General features: G+C 43.2%; 1 protein-coding gene across 6 annotated transcripts in view; it reads right to left on the bottom strand.

Moving 5' to 3' along the window:
- The window catches only part of LOC130106592 (voltage-gated potassium channel subunit beta-2-like), a 77251-nt gene that overhangs the window by 6000 nt on the left and 49587 nt on the right, over window positions 1-21664 (bottom strand). For 4 of the 6 annotated variants that reach the window (XM_056272757.1, XM_056272758.1, XM_056272754.1 and 1 more), the window contains 10 exons: window positions 17808-17851; window positions 17448-17485; window positions 16740-16819; window positions 13335-13379; window positions 8870-8914; window positions 7419-7462; window positions 6738-6824; window positions 541-626; window positions 327-447; window positions 99-193 (listed from right to left, as the gene is read on the bottom strand). In XM_056272757.1, the coding sequence (XP_056128732.1) occupies window positions 99-193; window positions 327-447; window positions 541-626; window positions 6738-6824; window positions 7419-7462; window positions 8870-8914; window positions 13335-13379; window positions 16740-16819; window positions 17448-17485; window positions 17808-17851 (685 nt within the window). Of the gene's footprint in view, window positions 1-98; window positions 194-326; window positions 448-540; window positions 627-3875; window positions 3921-6737; window positions 6825-7418; window positions 7463-8869; window positions 8915-13334; window positions 13380-16739; window positions 16820-17447; window positions 17486-17807; window positions 17852-21664 lie in introns of all 6 variants that reach the window. The other 2 variants (XM_056272753.1, XM_056272756.1) reach the window with 2 other exon arrangements.

Genomic DNA, 21664 nt, shown 5'->3' with positions numbered 1-21664 from the left:
TCAGCCGATGAAAATAGGTGTGCAAGAAAAGTCCAGAATAAATGATCCCAAAACCCATATAAAAAACAATGGATTCCCATTAGGATTGTGAGTGTTACCTTTAGTGACGCACGTGAGTAAGGGGGTACTCCGCCAGTGTACTTCCCTGAGATGATCCCACATGCCAGTGGAGACCACGTCATGGCTCCCACACCTAAACATATAAACAGGGCATTACAACACCAATGAACATTTGGTTCTTTACCTCAATTATCCACCTCATCATGTCCCATTGATCAATTTCAATATTAACGTGTCACCATAAAGGGCTTTGCTTCGCTGCTAACCTATCTTATGGAAGAGTTCAGGAAGCTGCACCTCCACCTTCTCCCTCTGGAACATGTGGTACTCTGCCTGCTCGCAGATAGGCGGGATCAGGTTAAACTGGCGTGCCACAGAGTAGGCCTCCTGCAGGACACATAGGGAACAGCATGTGATAGGACACATGAATGCACAGAGCATTGGGAGTGTATTGGTAGGGGTTCAAGCATACAAACTCACCATGATCTCCATGGGGCTCCACCGTGATGTACCCCAGTACATGGCCATCCCCTGGTTGATCACGTGGGTCATCGCTCTCACTGTCTCTATCAAGGCAATCATCAAAAACAACAATGTAACACATACTCATCTAGCAGGTCCATTCAGGCCGTGCTAAGATAGAGCTATAGATAGAACGACAGAATTATAGAACGATAGATAGATTGAGTCAAGGGGAACATGTTGAAAATGTAGGGAAAGAAAGGCAACTAGAAGTAGAAACAAATGTCAGATAAGGAACAGATTTGGACAAGGAAAAATGAAGCTGAAAAGATAAAAAGAAAACACTTTCAAAAGGTATTTGAGGGGCCTCTTCGGAAAGAAAGAAAGTGCAACACTACATTGGCCTCACGACACCAAACTCCATTCTTCTGATTCTTCTGCTGCCGGCTCTATTTTCTCTATTTTTTGGAAGTTGTTGCGGGCACTTACGGACACGACGAGTGTCGTGTGCCCTTGCATGGCAAAGAACAGGGGCAAACACACAGATACACAGACACAGACACACAGACACAGACACACAGACACACAGACACAGACACACACACACACACACACACACACACACACACACACACACACACACACACACACACACACACACACACACACACACACACACACACACACACACACACACACACACAAAATCAGGTCAACAAGGAGCTCTACAAGCCAAACACAACTACTTGAGCTGTATTCAGTAAGTGTACTCACTCAGACATTACTTCACTTTGTCCAGTGAAGCTTATCAATTGTGATTTTAAGGGTACGTCCTCAAATACATTTCTGCGAGAAGGCCCAACTCCTGGCCTTTTGAACGTGTCTCCCATTTCCTGCTGTGCCATCTCTCTGTTCATTCATTTTCACCTCCTGACTTTTATCATCCACTCCCCCACCCCTTTTTTTAAAGATCAATTTTTGGCAGTTTTTTATTAAACAGCAACAGTGAAAAGGCAGACAGGAAATGGGAGAGAGAGAGGGGTATGACAAAGGTCGCCGGCTGGAATCGAACCGGGGACAGTTGCAACCATGTGGCATGCACTGCAACCATTCGGCTACAGAGGGGCCCCATTCACTCCCTCTTGACATGTGGGTGCATACTAACCTAATGCCTTAACATCAGCTAGAAGTACTTTTCTCCTCTTCTCAGGGTACATAATCTCGATCCCGTTGGTCCCAAAAATGACTGAATGGCATCACTCTTTTCTTCTCTCGTCAAAATTTGTTGAAAGTTCCTACCTCAGATCAATTCTTTCAGTGTTCCTCACAGAGGCCTGCACAACCAGTCCTGCTTTAAGACAGCCTCCTTTTATTGAGACTGAGGTCTTCATTATAGGGGAAGATTTCCACTCTGCTGAGGCGCTTCTGTCTCATGAGTCATCTTTGACCTATCCACTTCTTTTGACACAGACAACCAACAAGGCTCTCCAGGTGTTCTCTCAATTTTTCTCCCTCTACACTAGGTGCTTGGCTGCTTTACTGCATCCTACAACTTCTGTCATTGCTGTGCAGATGATGCTTGAAACCACTGTTTACCAATTCAAATAATCCTTTAAAGCTAAGGTTTAGACTTGCATCATCAACATCTTCTGTTGCATGTCTACCCACCATCTTAAACATTGAAAATCCTGCCCTCCACAAGACCTTGACATCGATTGAAAAGGCTGCAGTGACTCTTTTCCATACTGCCAAGAATCTTGTTTTGACTCTTGACAATTGACATTTAATGTGAGGCCAGCATTTTCAGTGCAACCCAACCACTCAGGATGCACAAGCCAGTGCATTCTTAGTGCCGATCCCAAGCCCAGATAAATGGGGTTGCGTTAGGAAGGGCATCTGGTGTAAAATCTTTGCCAATCCTGCAGGTTTACAATGTACAGCAACCATCAAATCAGTCCCTTTCTCACCAAATTAGCACTGCGCCGTGTCCAAGCCAAGCGCTTGTTTCATAAAAGTTGGTCATTTGAAAAATACCATCAACAGCCTTATTTTACCTTTTACTTTGTATTATAGTGTAATTCAGGGACACTCTTTTCACGAGATACATTACCTGTCCAACACTACACAGAAGTTGTTTGATTAAAGCTGTTTCCTTTGTTCCTTTTAGTGCAAAGACCTAACTTGACCTTAAAAGTCATTAGCATCTTGGTAAATATGCTATTCATGTATGTTATTGAGTCGAGCTGGTTGATGGAGGTAAAGTTTTAGGACAGGGCTCATGACAGGACAAAAATTGGCAGAGGTACTGTGGCATAAATGAACGGAGCCATGCAAATCTGCTGCTTTCACAGGACAATTTCCATGACAGCTGGGCATTTCTTGTTTATGTGCCAACGGATCAATGGATAATGGAGGGGAGAAAGAGGGGTGCCACACCATATGGAGTAATCCCTGGGTAGGCTACGATAATTTTAACAACTCTTAATTGTAGATTTACAACTCTTTCAAACTGTAGAGATGGCTTGCCCAGACGATGCCCATATTATCATTTAATTGAGGAGATTGCAATTTATCTGATGGTGATACTTACATTTATGCAGATACAGTACATGTAATATCAGGCCAAATGTAGGGACAATGTTTACCTGATACTGAAGCAAATAATTATTTGCTTCAATAATTATAATCATTATTGCTAATTGTAATTAATAATAATATAATTATTATATTTATTATTATATTTATTATATATTATATTATATACTGTCATTATATTATTTATTTATTAGTATAATTATTTTATTTATTGTATAATATAATTATTCAATAAAATAATAATATAATAATTATCATTAATATTATTGAAGGAGTCTGTAACAGCTAAAAATAACAGCAAAACCATTGTTTCATTATTTTATTATAACTACTGTTTCATTATACACATTAACATGTTTTATCGTATATCGACAACTGTCATTTTATTTTATATTCATGAAGCAGATGATAGTTGCTACTTTCTATTTGAGTGAAATCTTTATTATGCTGGTAATGGTGAATAAAGCTATTTGCACTGTAAAATAATTGCAAACTGGACAAAATAATTTTAGGAAAGTAGATGTCTGGTTTGAAATTAAATGAGTTATCCAAAGAGGACCACAGTACTTAACATAAATTAGTAAATCTACAGCACTTCACCTTGCCTACTGCTTTCTCCAGGGCAAGACTCCAGCATTTTATGGATTCAAGGAGGGTTGGCAAAAGGAAACAGGCAGGAGACTAATTCTACCAATCACTGCCATAAAATGCATGTTTTTGGAAAGGTGGGGAACACTTTCACTGAGGGTACCATGTACCTTCTATGATGAATGTTCTGGACTTTGAAGTGTGAAATGGGTCTCCTGGTGACAAAAACAAAACAAAATTGTGAAGCATCTGTGAATGACAAGTTTAAATCTTCTAAATTTACCACCAAGCACCGAGCACTGAAATCAACGAAATGTTTCCGGAACAATGAAAAATGAGCACCATGTTGAGGCATGTCGAGGCTTTCGTTTACCAAACCATTTTTTGGCAACTTTTGAGCAATAATGCTGCAGCCCATAGAGAAAGAGCAAATAAAAACTGTTTTATTAAAAAGCTCTCATTCCATACCAGGGATTTATGTGTCTATCATATTAAACTGATCACGCAGCACCTTACTATCTGTGTTCCATGCAAACATAATGATGACCTTGTGCTGCAGGACTAGTTTTGCAGGGTACACCTGAAGCCCATGCATGTGTCTTTGCGTATGGTCTTGCATTTCCGCTATGACTGCCCGTGCTCAAGGTTCTTGAACACAGTGGAGGTTGTTCTCTGCACACTGTGCCCTTAAGCGTAATGTGGTCAGAGCAGAGTAAAAAGACAACGTCAACATCCACATGGCCTCCTTCTGTAGTGTCCTCCAGCGCAGCAAATAGGAGCTGTTACCAAGCAGCGATGGGGCATATTTGTGTTTGGTCCAAGATGCACAACGGAAATGCAGAAAAACATCACGCAACAAATATGCCATCTGGGCTGCTTTTTGTCACACATTTAAACTGCACACCAAACGCATGTCAAGTCTTTGCTCTACAGACGGTTGTATTTTCTTGAAATTCGTTGTTTAAAGGCTTCCGGAGAGGTAGGGAATTTGTGTAAGTAGTACATAGACAGTGACAATATCTTGAGGTGATGAAGAAACAGAAGAGGTAGTCATAGATTTTGGGCAGGATAAATCTAATGTTGATGGTGGTTACTGGACACCTAATCACAAACTGTAACTTAGGTTTGACTGAAAACGATTAGACCAGAGAACATTTTCAACCATACGCAGGTTCATCTCAGTATTAGCCCCTGCAATTCTCAATCATTCCAGGAGTCTGTGATAGTGACTACTTGCTGTTTGGCTTGAATATATATTTAGGTATATTCCATATTACTTTTTGTGCTGTGCGCACACCACATATGCAGCACAAAGCAAGTAAAACTACAGTAATATGATGAAAATGCCATGCAGTCTTAGTGGAACCAACAGAGGTTCAACTCCATTCTGACTTAATTCTCAGTTTGCTTAATTGAATCAACAATGACTCTGCCCTCATAATTCAGCAGACATTTTAACTGGGGTAGGTTTTTCCGACAGGAAGTTATTAAAAAAAAGTTACAGACCGATACTGACCAGAAAGATAATTTTATTTTTTCAAATTTTTAATTGTTTAAAGATTAAAAACAAAAAAAAGCACATCTTGGCTAGTGCAACTGAAAAGCACATTGCAACTCCAGTGTTTTTACATGTCACTGTAAGATTGAGGCGGTTATGTGTCAATCAAGAAACAAAACTGACGAAATGGAAAAGTTGCCCTCGGGTTGGCCCCATTTGCAATGAATGAATAAATAAATAAATGAATAAATAAATAAAACTTACATTGCAAGTTGAAATACCAGACTGGCCTGGATGTTACATAAATTCATGTTGCTGATGCCAAACGGGGAGCCCACAGACATGTCACAAAGATGTGTTCAGTCATGCTGACACTACTTCTCCAGATTTGATCAAAATAAAGAGAACGCATGACAGGAATTAAATGTGTTTTACTAAGCTATTTTGACAATGGCAACCAAAACAGCTTTACAAGTTTTAACAGTCACATGCAACAGTCAGTGAAAATATTGGATTCATGATGTGTGTAGTACAGTAATTAAGTCTCTCTTCAATGAAAATCCCTATTTCTCTTCAACCACACCTTGAGTTTCCTTGGATTGTTTAGCAAAACAAACTTCTGTGGTGGCTGTGAGGGGTTTTCAAAAGGGTTTAGAATAATGCAGAACCTCTAAAGTACCAAAATCTTTGTGCCATTCACGGAATTTTGACAAACCCACCCGAAAGTGGCTATCGGGAGTCATTTCTTATCATTAAATATCTAGATATTTTATTACATCATAACATGTTGTTGTGTATTAAAATTATGACTAGACTAGGGTCAGTTTCCGAGAGTCCCCCCCCCCTTTTTTTTCCCTCCCCAATTGTACTTGGCCAATTACCCTATTTTCCGAGCCATTCCGGTCGCTGCTCCACCTCCTCTGCCGGTCCGGGGAGGGCTGCAGACTACCACATGCCTCCTCCAATACATTCCGATACATACATTTCACCTGACAGTGAGGAGTTTCACCGGGGAGCCGTAGTGTGTGGGAGGATCACGCTATTCTCCCCAGTTCCCCCCCCCCCCCGGACAGGTGCCCCGACCGACCAGAGGAGGCACTAGTGCGGCAACCAGGAAACATACCCACATCCGGCGTCCCACTTGCAGACCCGGCCAACTGTGTCTGTAGGGATGCCCGCCCAAGCCGGAGGTAATACGAGGATTCGAACCGGCGATCCCCATGTTGGTAGGCAATGAAATAGACCAATATGCTACTCGGATGCCCTGAGACATTCTCTTATATGTGCAGAGGTATTTGTGGGTCTGCATGCGTGCTGTGTGTAGGTGGTATGTGCATGTGTCATTTGAAGTAAGGGTAAGAGAGGTTATTAGTAGATTTTCATCTCAATTTTCATTCTCTTTTTATTACTGTTGCTTTGACCATTATTCTCTTGACCAGTTCATCGGAATTTGAGACAATGAAGAGCTGACCTTCTGCCCTTGGTAAATACAGGGAGCCAGTGGCAGAGTGTCACATTGAATAAGTGGGCCTACCTTCCATTGGAGTGTTGGGGTCTGGCCGGTTTGCGAAAACCACATCCACGTACTCAAGCTGAAGTCTTTCCAGTGATGCCCTTAGACCTGTTATTTAAAAAACAGTGTAGGTAAAAATCACAAATCAGAATAACGTCTTGGTGCATACAAGCAAAGATATCTCACTCAGTCTTTTGTACTGTATGGAAACAAAAGATCTTTTTTTGTTTTTTTTATTTTGATATACTTATTAATCCCCGTGGGAAAATTATGCTCTGCATTTAACCCATCCTAGCTGTGTCGCTAGGAGCAGTGGGCAGCTGCCGTGCAGCACCCGGGGACCAACTCCAGTTCTTTTCCCCATGCCTTGCTCAGGGGCACAGACGGGAGTATAAACCCTAACATGCATGTCTTTTTTGATGGTGGGGGAATCTGGAGCACCCGGAGGAAACCCACCGCAGACAAGGTGAGAACATGCAAACTCCACACAGAGGACGACCTGGGATGACCTCCAAGGTTGGACAACCCTGGGGTTCAAACCCAGGACTTTTTTGCTGTGAGGTAGCAGCATTAACCACTGGGCCACCGTGCCACCTAAAGTTTTTAATTAACAAATACATATTTCCCTTCGATGCCACAACATGCCAGACTGTAGGGAATATTACAGTAAATGAATGATAATGTAGCAGCTTAAAATCTCACCTTCAATAATGTGTTTTCTAGACAGTCCTCTCTCTGTTTCTGCCCTGGAAAGCCAACAGTAAGGAAATAAGTGTTAATATAACTAATAATGATGTCTGTTGGGTTGATACAGAATCAATTTAATGTTTGAATCTACTATTGGTGTGGAATATGGTATTTCTTAGGTATTATTTCTGTTTTTAATAAAGCTTTACATAGACTGGTCACAACGTCCTCTGTGTTTGACAATACAAACAGTGTGGAAAATTACACCATCTCTAGGTGTGGAGGAATATTAACTGGGTAAAAATGTTGAACACTCATTTATCAAAATAGTATAAAATCTACCATGTGAAATCCTTCCCCTTCACTGTGACAAAATAAAATCAGCACTCAGTAAAATCATCTGTGGCTCTTCTATGTCCCCCAGAGTTTTTTCAAAATACCTCAAGGGGAACTGTCTTGACCATTACAGATAGATTATTAGAATATTTGTAGGGAATGTTTGCTTTATTAGAAAGAATACGGTGAGGAGTGTTAGGAAATGCTCAGGAATGGGAGGGAATCCATGAAAAGCAGGAGTTCAGGAGCTGCGTTCAAGGCCATTGCATTGTTTGTTAATATGCATGTGCCTTAAGCAGTTGAGCCACAAGGACGGCATTTTGTTGAGCTTTGACATATTCCTCACTGCAAATGGGAGGCAAAGACCTTTTATGTTTCCTCAGTGAAAGGGCAGCCCTGCTTTGGAAAGGACAACATTTTCTCCAACCCGGTGCAAAATAAATGAAAACGTTACATCATTTCCATATTGCCTAAAAGCACACGTGTGCCCTATAGAGTATTTTTCGATATAAATAAATGAAAGATAACAAATGTTTTACTGTGACTGCCTTTTTTCTAACTTTGCTCAACGGTTCACCAGACAGGAAGTAAATTTCCTTGCAGACATTATGGTTGCATTTAGGGACTCCCAACTGTCTGCCAGAGGTATTACATTTGCCTTGTTCTGTGAAAGGAACAATTTGTCTGTACAGTGTGAGCTCCTCCAATACACTGAGTGAATCTTTGGCTGCACTGACAGACTGAGAAGTCAATGTCTGAATCAAGAATCACAACCTTGGACCACAGAAAGGTAGAAGAAAAGTGACCCCCTCTAGTTTGAAGGGTGTCGGGGCTCAGCTTGGACCAGAAATACAATCTCTATTGAACCTAGAGGGTGACACCATGTAGCTAGATGTTCCCTGTTAAATTGTTGTTTATGTGCAGATCCAGGTTGCATGCTAAGACCCAAACGACATCCTACACATGGTAAAATCACTGATGGGACTGGTGTGGGACACAATCACTTATTCTTCAGCATTAAGAAAGCACATATTACACCAGAAATTTAGTCCCCGAATGAGGACTGAAAGTAGTTAATTTGATAAGATCAGACAGACAGATGGACGGACAGATGGGAATAGTATACATACTTTCCTCCCCAGAAGATCTTGGTGGTGATGACTAAACTGGAACGCCTGGATGTAAGGACATACATGAATGAGCTTGAGACTAAAATTGTGGAGCTCTTACTCCTACTAACAAAAGATATTCTAACATCTGCATCTTAAATCATTGTAAATTCTGATACAAACAGTGTTAGTAACCAAAACTACATTTTCATTTTGAATTGTAACACAGTAAAGGAAATTCAACAGCAACACAAGAATATACTATTGATTCAACTAAGAATATACTATTAGTACAGGTAACAGATAATTAAAAGAATGCTGTCATTGTACTTTTACTATCTCTGATATTTATCTTGTGCATTTTTTTAAAAATGCAACAGGCACTTAGATTCTATCTGGCAGCTGGCACAAAGATTCCATCTTTGAATAAGCTTGATGTATTATCAGTACAGTAGATACTAGAGATAGGTTGGTGTGATTAATTTCAGGTGCGTGTAGATCTTAGGTGGTATATTTGCAGGGAGTGGTGAGAAGGGGTTTAGAGGAGGGGTTCTGGGACATTGGATTGCACTGTTGAGCCTTCCTGATGTGAGTAAGGGAAGGTGCCCCACTTGTTAACCTCAATGAAAGAACAAAATCCAAAATCCAACTGACAATGCTCTAACACTGAGTTTAGGTGGGTTACAAATTTTTTTTCCTTCTCCCCAGCTGTACTTGGCCAATTACCCCACTCTTCCGAGCCATCCCAGTTACTGCTCCACCTCCTCTGCCAATCTGGGGAGGGCTGCAGACTACCACACGTCTCCTCCGATACATGTGGAGTCGCCAGCCGCTTCTTTTCACCTGGCAGTGAGGAGTTTCAGCAGGGGGACGTAGCGTGTGGGAGGATCATGCTATTTCCCCCAGTCCCCTCCCCCCCGAACAGGTGCCCCGACCGACAAGAGGAGGCGCTAGTGCAGTGACCAGAACACATACCTTACATCCGGCTTTGCACCTGCAGACATGGCCAATTGTGTCTGTAGGGACGCCTGACCAAGCCAGAGGTAACGGGGATTCAAACTGATGATCCTCGTGTTGCTAGGTGGGTTACTAAATTGGCCTATCTATGATACAGTCCAGTGAATTTATGACTGCAGAGGCTGATGTTCTCTGTTGTTATCAAATATGTGTTTTTATCTGAGTTGGGCTTCTATGGATATATCATATCCTGTATGTTGTTAAATAAACCCACATGTGGATGCAAATATGTGTGTCACGGTGGGAGCAGGAATTGAGGATCCAAATGCAGACAGGGCAACAGACATGAGGGTATGAGGAACACACATGATGAGAACATGACAGTGACATGGTACTGACATGGTGACATGGTACAGATGTGGAATGCTCCAAAAAAAAACAAAAACAAAAACTAAACAACCAAACTTAAATACACAGAAACTTGATTGAACAACAGCTTTGGGGTAAATGGTAACAGGGGATAACTGGACAGGAGTCAGGACTGGGATGGTTTTCTCAGAGCAGGACAAGACATGAGACATAAAAACCAGGGCTGGAGTGGTCAGAACTGGGAGCGGCCATGACAATGTGAGAAAATGTCGTTAATTTCTTTGTGTAAAAACTTGCAACACTTGCAAAACGTCCCTCTAGTTCCAACAGTAAGAGTAATTATGGAGTACCCATGCAACCATAACCTAAAGACTTGGGGTGGGTCTTGTAAATGCATTTTAGAAATGTATTTTTGTTGGTCAAGATCCCAATGTATTGACAACCTGATATCTAAAGATGCATTAAAGGATATTATTAATATTAACGGTAAATCAAATGACTCCCTGTGATGTGAAAGGAGTCGTGTACCAACAATTGCACTTAGATATACAACATTGTGCAGGCAGCAGTTTTTCTTGACCAGAGACAGGCTTTGGCTCAACTTTCCCCTCATTGTTTACATTATCTGGGCCATAGATGGCACCTCTCTCCCAGCTAAACACTCATGGCTAAACCACCAACTCACAAGTTGAGAACACAGTCTAAGGTGAAGGGGAGGGGGTAATGAAATGCTGAAAGGCAGCATTTTCCGTAACTTCCAAGCAGCACCAGATGGGCTTGATAGGCATGAGCGGAGTGACCGCGGGGGCAGAGGGGGCGACCGCCCCAGGACCCACACTTATTAGGGGCCTCGCTGGTTTTTACAAAACCATTCCCATCAGCAGCACCAGTGTCGAACAAAGTTTCAGCCGTTAGGAGCTACTAGTGCAGTGCCCGTTCGGGGGTAATCCCCCGAACGGGCACTGCACTAGTGCACAATGTGGGTTTCACTAGTGCACAATGTGGGTTTCAATGGCAGAGTGGAGCTGTTTGTTCAGTCCTCACTGGAAGAATCTCTCTCTCTCTCTCTCTCTCTCTCTCTCTCTCTCTCTCTCTCTCTCTCTCTCTCTCTCTCTCTCTCTCTCTCTCTCTCTCTCTCTCTCTCTCTCTCTCTCTCTCTCTCTCTCTGTATGTATGTCTGTCCTTCGATTTTCTCGACAACCGCACATCCAAATAAACTTCACACTCGACACTGCACTTCCTGCGGTCCTCAACAATACAGCTGCCAAGTATGAAGTCGATCGGATAAATGGTTGTTGAGAAAATCGAAGGACAATCACACATGCAGACATACACAGACTCCTTCCAGTTTAGTTAGTTAGATTTGCATTCGTGCATGGATGAGACCAGACTATCCAGCTTCACCTTGCTGTGTGTTGAGCTTGAAATAAACCGACAAAGACAAAGTGGTTGGCAGGTTTGCCACCATGAAGAAGAGGAGGAGGTTTTAAAAAAAAAAGGGACCTTGACATTAACAAAGTTCGTTAACCCGTTTGGATTATTTCTGTCTATGGCGGATGGTGGAATACACCAATGGACTACACTAAACTACAGAAGGCTGAGCAGCACCAATAATTGGTGAGTGAAACGTCCATATTTATTCTTTATTAGTTTAAATAAAATCAGTCAGAATGTTAGATTAACCTGTTGTTTAACTCCATGCTAACCACATCTCGGCACTTGTCTGTGTCACTGCCTGTGGTGATGTAGACCGTCTACTTTGTATTTGAATAGGCCTTGTAGTGTTGTAGACCGCCATGTCTATCTTATGTTTATGTTATTCTTGTCCCAGACAGCAAAATTGCTGTGGCCCAGACCTGTCCCACACCGACACTTTCATCCGACCCACATACCGTGTGGAATGATGGCACTTGGGCGGTCCACTCCTGTTTGCCAGATCTGGGCCAGAACCAAGCCATAGCAATGCCGCATGTGTCACATGTTTGCCAAAGGTGGCCCATGTTTGTTTTGTGATATTTGGGCCATATTTACTATTTACCATACGGGCCACTTCAGGGTCACATCCAGATTACATGTTGCCGAGAGTGCCGCATCTTTGCCAAAAAAGGCCCAAATTTGATTTGGCATATTTGGGCCATATTTGCTATTATACATGTGGGCCACTTCAGGCTCACATTCATTTTGTCAGGGCCAGAAGAAGGCCATCAGTGCCGCATCATTGCCTGAAGTGGTCCACATCTGGATGCTATCTGGTTGTAAGAAAGACATGGTACTGAGACAGTGTACCTGGCCTGTTGCTGTCTATTGATGGTGATGCTGAACCCGTTCATCAATCGATACACATAGAGCACCACGTGCTGTCCTCAGCGCTGAAACACGTGAACGTGGCTCACAAGCTTTCTTTCTTCTTTTTTTTTGTTCTTCAGAACAGGCTTGTCTGACAAAGTGGCTTCACTGTATTTTTTCCTAGACGTAGGCTTGCTTGCCTCAGTAAATGATAGTTTGTGTTTATGGATAGGATAGGATAGGATACATCAGCTATTTTACAGTTGTGAATTTTAAAATGACTTTCTCAGAAGGGCCCCTCGAGTATACTTCGCCCCCTCTGTGCTGAGAGTCTAGCTCCGCCCCTGCTGATGGATAATGCAGTGTGCTGCACCTCAGCATTCTTATGCCTTCAACTGGGTGGAGCCCCAGGTGTCCTCTGTCACTCATAAAATAGAGTGCAACGGCTGAAATTGCAGTATCTGTCTTGGACACTCATCCTACTGCAAATATTGACAATAAAGTACCCTAATCAGTCCTTGGCACAGGAATTATGTTATGTAATGTATGCTATATCTTTAATAGGTGACAGAGAATGAGGATGATTTCAAAGACGTGACCCAATAAACAAATAAATAAATAAACAAACAAACAAACAAACAACCAAACAAATACATAAAGCACAAAATTAATGCTCATGCCTTGAATTTATTCATCCTGGAACATGCAGTTCACCAATAACGAAATAAAGTGAGACTAGACAGACCTTATTCAGAACTGTCTTGAACACACACACACACACACACACACACACACACACACACACACACACACACACACACACACACACACACACACACACACACACACACACACAGAGTCTTACACTACTAACCTCCATCCTTTCTTCTTGATGATACTTCCCAAGACAACCTCAGCTCTGGGGAAAGACAAAATGGTAAGAAAAAGGACACCAGAAAACATAAATAGCATGGGAATATATGATGGAAAACATGTCTTGCACATGTGATACCTTGTGATGCAACACACTGCTACATGGCACAAAGAAAATGACCTCTACCGCTTCTATTCAATTTCTTCCTCCCTCTCTTTGAGGCATACAGCTACACTTTTCTATCCACTCCTCATCTCGCCTATCCTTGTTTACTATGTCTTAAAAAAGGAGAGGAAGAGAGCTTTTAGGGCAGGGGCATCCTCCAAACAGCAGATGTTTCATCTCTGCCCAAAGGACTTATGTGTTCCTCATGAATGGCTTAAACTTGCCTCATCCAAGAGAGCATATCTGACTCTAACTGACAGCTCCCACTTTGGCAGTGTGTGTGCGTGCAGATGTGCATTTGTTGGGAAGTGTTAAGATTCACCAAGCAAGAGGCAGACCCGCTTAGCTGTATGAAAAGACAACTCAGAGCCCAGACAAAGGGCAGGGGACAGACGGCAAGGGTGATCTGTGCTTGGTGTCACTGTGTGACGCTCAAAAGGACGAGAGCGCCAACTACTGGCTGTGGAAATGTAGAATTTAAGGCTGAAACCCGTGGCTTTTCTCCATTTATTAATCACTACTTTATCCATATGGACCATGTAAAATACTATCTTTAGCATCCTGATCTTAGTTGGAGACACTTTTCAGTCTCTGTAAACAGTCATTGAAATTTGTTGACCAGGTCAAACCGGCACAATTTCAGCAACAAACCCATATGTGTTGGAAGCATCTCCAGCAGGAAGAAAGATTGTAATGTGACGCTGGTGTGGCGATGCTTCTGCCGGGCAACCAATCAATATTACGCTAGAACAGTGTTCCCATATAGTTTGATGACGTTTGCAATTTGCAAGACTGCCCATGTCAGCTTTGGTGCAACGATACCGTTCATACGAGGGTGCTAAGTGTTCACCGATCTGTTGACAGCACACGAACGACAGGGGCTGCTAAACCTTGTTTGTAGACTGAGAAAATCAGTTGCAACAGGTCTATTTCTCTCCTACGTTAAACTGTACTGTTCAACTCCGACGCTGACTGCCTGTCAGACACATCGACATCACATTTCAGATGGATAAAATCCCGACTTATTAATGGAGAGAACTCACAGATTTCAGCTTTAAACTTTTCCAACTGCATATTTAGTGTTCTTCCTCTATGACTAGACATTCTGTTAAAAGCCAGAAGTGGGGCAATCTATTGGGTCCTTATTTGCAGATTCTTCTGTTGTGACATATATATCAAGTGAAAAATCAATTCTCCTGCTGACACGTTATATAAAATGATGTATGTGTATCTTACATTTGGTTGATTTATGGCCCTTGTTATATAACATCTATCCATCCATCCATCCATCATCCAAACTGCTTATTGTCCCTTGGTGTGAAAGTGTGTGTGTGTCGGCCCTGTGATGGACTGGCAGCCTGTCCAGGGTGTCTCCCCGCCTGCCGCCCAATGACTGCTGGGATAGGTTCCAGCATCGCCGCGACCGTTATATAACATGCATTATCAAATATCCTAAATGTCTTTTCAACAGTGTTTGAAGTACTTCATAGCACTGGTTAGACTATATTTTTGATTTTATCGACCCCTGTTTACATACATGCTTTCCTGCACTATGTACATACATATTTATAGATTTATTCATATATTTACACACAACCATATTTACCTAGGCTGCTGTATTCTTCTGTGGTTTCCTTTTTTGGGGGGGCGATTTCCCTCCCCTTTTGCTCCCCAATTGTATCCGGCCAATCACCCCATTGTTCCGAGCCATCCCGGTCACTGCTCCACCCTCTCTGCCGATCTGGGGAGGGCTGCAGATTACCAAATGCCTCCTCCGATACATGTGGAGTCGCCAGCCGCGTCTTTTCACCTGACAGTGAGGAGGAGCATGTGGGAGGATCACGCTATTTCCCCAGTCCCCCCCCCCCCAATCGACCGACCGACCAACCGACCGACCGACCGACCAGAGGAGGGGCTAGAGCAGCAACCAGGACACATACCCACATCCGGCTTCCCACCCGCAGACACAGACAATTGTGTCTGTAGGGACGCCCGACCATGCCGGGGGTAACAAGGGGATTCGAACCAGTGATCCCGTGTTGGTAGGCAATGGAATAGACCGCTACGCCACTCGGACGACTTTTTTTGAGGTTATCCTGATGTCTCACTGACAGCAATGTCTGCCATGTTGTGCATTTGATAAATAAAACTTGAAACATACAGAGGACAGAGAACAAAAACTTGGCCAAGTGTAGATGGAGAACAGGAGTTGATCTATGCATATGAGATGTCCGAATGTCCAACTGCGTGAGACGTAAACATCCCTCAAACTGCACTCATACTCCACTTCTATTTTCTTTAGACAATTTTCCTGACCGACTGAACAGGCTGTAAGGGAGGGAGGACTTCCCAACCTGTAGGAGTCACTGGACTAGTTGAGGAGGAGGATGAGTTGCTGAAGATATCTGGTGTATTTGCATGATGAGATGAGATCATACTCATCCCTTGGTGCCCATATAGATGCTGTTGACAAAGTGTTGATATATTGATGGAAAAATTACCTTATGGAGTCTGTATGAGATATGGTGGGATAACGACAACTTCCGTGTCTCCATGGGACGTGGCAGGTTAACCACAACCAAATCTCAACCCTAACTTGAAGCACTCACTTTAAAATTAACCAGAGCATAACCTTAACCAGGCAGCACAGTGGCGCAGTGGTTAGCACAGTCGCCTCACAGCAAAAAGGTCCTGGGTTCGAGCCCCGGGGTAGTCCAACCTTGGGGGTCATCCCGGGTCGTCCTCTGTGCGGAGTTTGCATGTTCTCTGCGTGGGTTTCCTCCTGGTGCTCCGATTTCCCCCCCACAGTCCAAAGACACGTAGGTCAGGTGAATCGGCCACACTAAATTGTGTGTGTGTGTGTGTGTGTGTGTGTGTGTGTGTGTGTGTGTGTGTGTGTGTGTGTGTGTGTGTGTGTGTGTGTGTGTGTGTGTGGGCGGGCCCTGTGATGGATTGGCGGCCTGTCCAGGGTGTCTTCCCGCCTGCCACGCAACGACTGCTGGGATAGGCTCCAGCGGTCCCGAGAGCAGGATAAGCAGTTTGGATAATGGATGGATGGATAACCTCAACCAATACCTCACATTTATGTCATTATTCACCTGTGGTGAATATGGAACCTAGGGTATCTTCCATGTCAACATATCGACACTTTGTTAATGGGGTCAATACATGACACCAGGGGATGAGAATGTGTGTGTGTGTGTGTGTGTGTGTGTGCGTGTGCGTGTGCGCCACACTAACTTTCCAGCAGCATACACCTCGGCAGTGTCAAAGAGATTAATCCCATTTTCGTATGCTAATGTCATCAGCTCCTCCGCCATCTTGGAAGGGACAGTTAGAAAGACAAGAGGGGAAAGAAAAGTAGAAGTAAAGGGGCTTACGTAGCTAGAAGGTATACAAATTATGTGCCTGCACACAAATAAAGAAAAACTACAAGAGAACACTTAACAGTGTTCAGTCATTATTCACAGCCCTCGAGGAACTGTGGTCATTTGGACCACTGACTAAACAGGACAGGTAGCTAAAATAGGTAAAGTGAGAACAACGACGTTGTCAATATAAGATTAAAATGAAACAAATATGCAAGTTATGAGACTATAAAAGGGAGAACAATCAAAGCAAACAAAAGAAAAAGAAAAAAACTGTGATATTTGGAACATCATACTGAAAAATACAATGGAGTATGAGAGAAAAACAGACTAACTGTGAAGAGAAAGCATGTGATAACATGACTGTGAGCAGTCGGTGTCATACCAGAATAGGTTATGATGCATCTTCTCATACTAGACTGAATTCATAAAGACAGTCAGCACATAGCACCTTCTGCGCTATGTTTGCCATTTTGTCATCTCCTCAGAGTTTAATGGAGCTGCCAGGTCAGGTTCAGTCAAGCAGCTGTTAAAGATTAATTAGGAGGAAATGTCAGTAGGAGGCCTCTCGCTTTCCTACCTCGTCTGTTAACTGACTCCCGAAGGTAACCCATGTCCCTGCGTGGAGAGCAGAAAGAAAACAGTTAGTGTGTGTGTGTGTGTGTGTGTGTGTGTGTGTGTGTGTGTGTGTGTGTGTGTGTGTGTGTGTGTGTGTGTGTGTGTGTGTGTGTGTGTGTGTGTGTGTGTGTGTGTGTGTGTGTGTGTGTGTGTGTGGTGGACTAAGGCCTATAGACTCTGTGAGTCTGCTGTTCACTGTAGTATCTAATCACAGACAATATCTGTTAGGCTGGAGAGACCCTACTGTTCATAAACAATTTTCCCCTCACACACACACACACACACGCATGCACACACAAATAAATTCATAAATCAGACTTACCTAGTCCAAGACACGACACCCTTAGTCCAGATTTACCCAGATTTCTGTTGATAAAAAGACACATTGCCTGGTGAGAACACTGATGGGCCAAGATTTATTTAACAGAAATTCAGGCGAGAAAAAGTCCAAAAACAAATCTGTTCCGAGAACTAGAAATAATGACCAGTATCACAAACTCTGGGTACCCTACAAACGCTGTCTGGCTTCACCTCCCATGACAGGGTAAACATTTGCAGCCCGGATTGTTTCACTGCACAAGCAACAAGCAGCAGTGACGCTCTGCAGACAGATTGGAGAGTCAGAGGCAGACGCGGAGAAGGGAAGAAAGAGCACTGGGCGAGTCTCTTTGACCTCCCGAGTTCTTGGGCGCTCCGGACGACGACCCATTTCTCAACATGTTGTGTGTATTTCTGCAATGGAGTCTCAATATGGTATAGGGAGTGGATTTGTGTTTGTCAGTTGTGAGGAGATGGGCTTTTATTCACTGTAAACTAGCCAGACAAAAAGATTCTGCAGCCTTGGACACAGCCGGGGAGGCGGTTCAGACCTTTCTTGCAGGTCACGTTGTTCTCTGCAGAGTTTTGTCTTCCTCGTTCATCTTGACTAGAGTAAAGTCATGTTTCCAGAGCCCTTCTCTCAACAGCTATGACTTCCAAGGCCATGCAAACACGTTCCGTGCCACCTCCATTCTCCTTCATCCTTTCGGCACATTATCTAGCTCTTTTTTGTTGTCTTTCTCTCACACGGAGTATTGAAATCTGATGTTTCAAAGCTTTAATAGCTCAACGCTTCCACACAAAACCGCCGCCTACGTGAAAGTTTGACACGAGGCATGTCGTTTACCTTGGAAAATGAATAGCCTTGATTTAATTGGTTGGCTTCTCTTATTCACTGGGAAGCAAAGTGAAGGGAGCGCCGCGGCCCTCGCTCGCCCGCGCTGAACGACAAAGCGCTGCAGAACCGACTGAAATGTGCGGGTGTGCGGGCCACTGTGTCAGTCTGAAAACACTCCCATCACACACAAGCAGATGAATCTTGACAGAAAAGAAGACCAACTTGCACATTTTTGCAAAGCACAAACAAAACTCTGACGCGCCCGTGTGCACACAAACGCCTACGCACAACTACAAATTAAATGGACAGCAAGGTGCGAGTTTCAGTTTGACGGGCCAGCTCGTCCGTCAAGGCGTTTTCTAAACACACACTTTAAGCTCATAAACTATCTTGCAACGCAAAAAGCAGAACGTTTTCATCAGAGTATATGTGCCTAGCCATCCATCTATACAAGTCTGAGTCTCCTCCAATAGCCTCTGAGAGGGTAATTAGCCCATTTGGCCACATTAGTGATTTGGCCAAAAAAAAAAAAAAGCCCCAGCAACAAATAATGAGTTGAAGTACGGAGAGCTTTGCAGGCTTTCTGATTTCATGCTAACTGCTTTAAGGGAAACTGAGTCCCAAAGGACTGCAGGGGTACCAAGGGCAACGACTGCGATGCACTGTGATGAAAACAAAACAAAGTAGTGTGCCGTGCCCGTCAGCGAAATGTTCGCTCATTCTTTTTTTTTAGTTACTGAACATGCTGTCTAATAGAGAGCAACATACAGCTGAATTACTGAATTATAAATTAGAAAGAGCTAAGTTGGAATACCGAAGGCTTACTTCACGCTCAGTACTCCTCTTGCTGAACGGCAGCCTGACATATCTTTTCAGATATGTCAGGGGATACGCCTATCTTTTCAGATAGGCACTAACAAACACACACAAACACACGCACAATGATGTGCAACTGTATCATAAAAAAGAAAGACGGATTAAAAAGCTTTGACATGAATAACTCAACATTTCAATAACTAACACCATTTCACTAGACATGCACCTATGTATGACCCATATAGTAAGATTTGATTTAACGGTTTCTCTCTCTCTCTCTCTCTCTCTCTCTCTCTCTCTCTCTCTCTCTCTCTCTCTCTCTCTCTCTCTCTCTCTCTCTCTCTCTCTCTCTCTCTCTCTCTCTCTCTCTCTCTCTATATATATATATAAAGGACAGTACCCACTGACTGAATGCTAACTCATTTAGTTTCTCTTTCTCTCTCTGTTGCACACAGACTCCCAAGTAAAAAAAAAAAAAAATCTTGGCCATAGCTGTGTTTGGTATGATAAATATTGTGAGAGGCCTGTTACAAGCGGTTAACATAGCAGCCCCCGTGGAGTTCCTATTTCCTGGAGACAGCAGCACCAATAACAGCAGGTGGATGAACACTCGATGCCTTGAAAGGCAATCTGCCCTTTCTCATTGGCTCCCGTCTCATTTCGGCGATCCAAAGCTGATTATATCAGTTCACCCTTGCGATAATCACAATGTTGTCTTTTCAGGGCTTACATTTGAAAATCATTTGAAAATCATGTAGACGTGTAGAAGTGTTGGGTTTTTTAGAGAGGTTTCTTGCACTTATGACATAAATATATGAAACATATTGTACATGAAAGTGCACAAACAACCACCCCACTCCCACTCCCCCACGCACAGACATGCAAACCTATGTTCATAGTGAAGGTGCAATATGCATTTATTTGATGATCAGTCAATCTTTAATTTTATCTAATAGTCAGCTTTCTGACAAATGGGCATCAACCTGTAGTTAAGTAAAAACAGTAGACAAGCAATCACAGAATGTTGAATCAGTTCATCTGGACACAACGTTTAGAGGAGAAACGTTTCATCACTCATCTAAGTGACCTCTTCAGTCTCACCTGACTGCAGGTATCCCCACCCTTATAAACAATACAGTGGTATAACGTCCGAAAATGATGATCAATTTCTTAAGCAAATTACCATGATCATTAATTAGAGTTTCGATGGCCATGTGTCCTATTCACAGAGGGTTGGGGAATAGGTTCAATAACAGCATTGTAAGATGGCGGCAGATGTACTCTTAGCCCCCCTCGGTTCAGGGATGGTTGTTCCCTCTTTACATAGATGGCCTCTTTGACTCTCCGTTCAAACCAGCGTTCCTCCCTATCAAGGATGTGCACATCCTCATCTTTGAAAGAGTGACCACTGGCCTGTAGATGGATGTAGACTGTGGAGTCCTGGCCTTACATGTAGCTCTTCTGTCTTGTGCCATCCTGATGGCCAGCATCTGTTTGGTTTCACCAATGTGCAAGTCTCGGCAATCCTTCTGGCACTTAACAGTGTACACTATATTGCTCTGTTTGTGCCAGGGGAGTGTACCAATTTCGGGTGCAGTGTGTTTAGGGGTTTGGAAAATATGCATCTCAACTTTTCCGAAAGTCCTGCCACATAAGAAATCACCACTGGTATACGCTTAGGCAGCTGTTGTCCTTCTCCCCTCTTCGATCAGCTGGTGCACTGTTTGGGCGTCTTCCTGGCTTTCACCAATGCCCAGTTAGGATAACCACACTTACCCAGGGCTTGTGTAATGTAGGATTTCTCCCCTTCCCCAGCCGCTGTGTCGGTGGGGACACTGTCAGCTTGGTGGGACAGCATCCTGATGACTCCTAGTTTGTGCTCCAGTGGATGATGAGAATCAAACCTTAAGTACCGATCAGTATGTGTTTGGTGTTTGTTTACGGTAAACATAAACAATCAAATGTCCCCCATCACCAACTGCAAGTTCATAGTCTAAGAAGGCGAAGCTTTCATTTTTCACACCCTCCCTGATCAACTTGATGTGGTTGTCCACCGAGTTAATGTGATTAGTGAAATGTGGTATGTTCTGAGATTTAATGGCTAGGTAGTGTCCCTGGATAGGACATCAGAGCCATCTTTTCCACTTCCTCCATATACAGGTTGGCCAGTATAGGTGAAACTAGGGAACCCATAACACACCCATGCA

This window comes from Lampris incognitus, chromosome 2 (assembly GCF_029633865.1).
Source record: "Lampris incognitus isolate fLamInc1 chromosome 2, fLamInc1.hap2, whole genome shotgun sequence".
In the NCBI taxonomy this organism is placed as follows: Eukaryota; Metazoa; Chordata; class Actinopteri; order Lampriformes; family Lampridae; genus Lampris; species Lampris incognitus.
The sequence above is the reverse complement of the archived record's forward strand: the minus strand, read 5'-3'. Positions and strand labels throughout refer to the sequence as shown.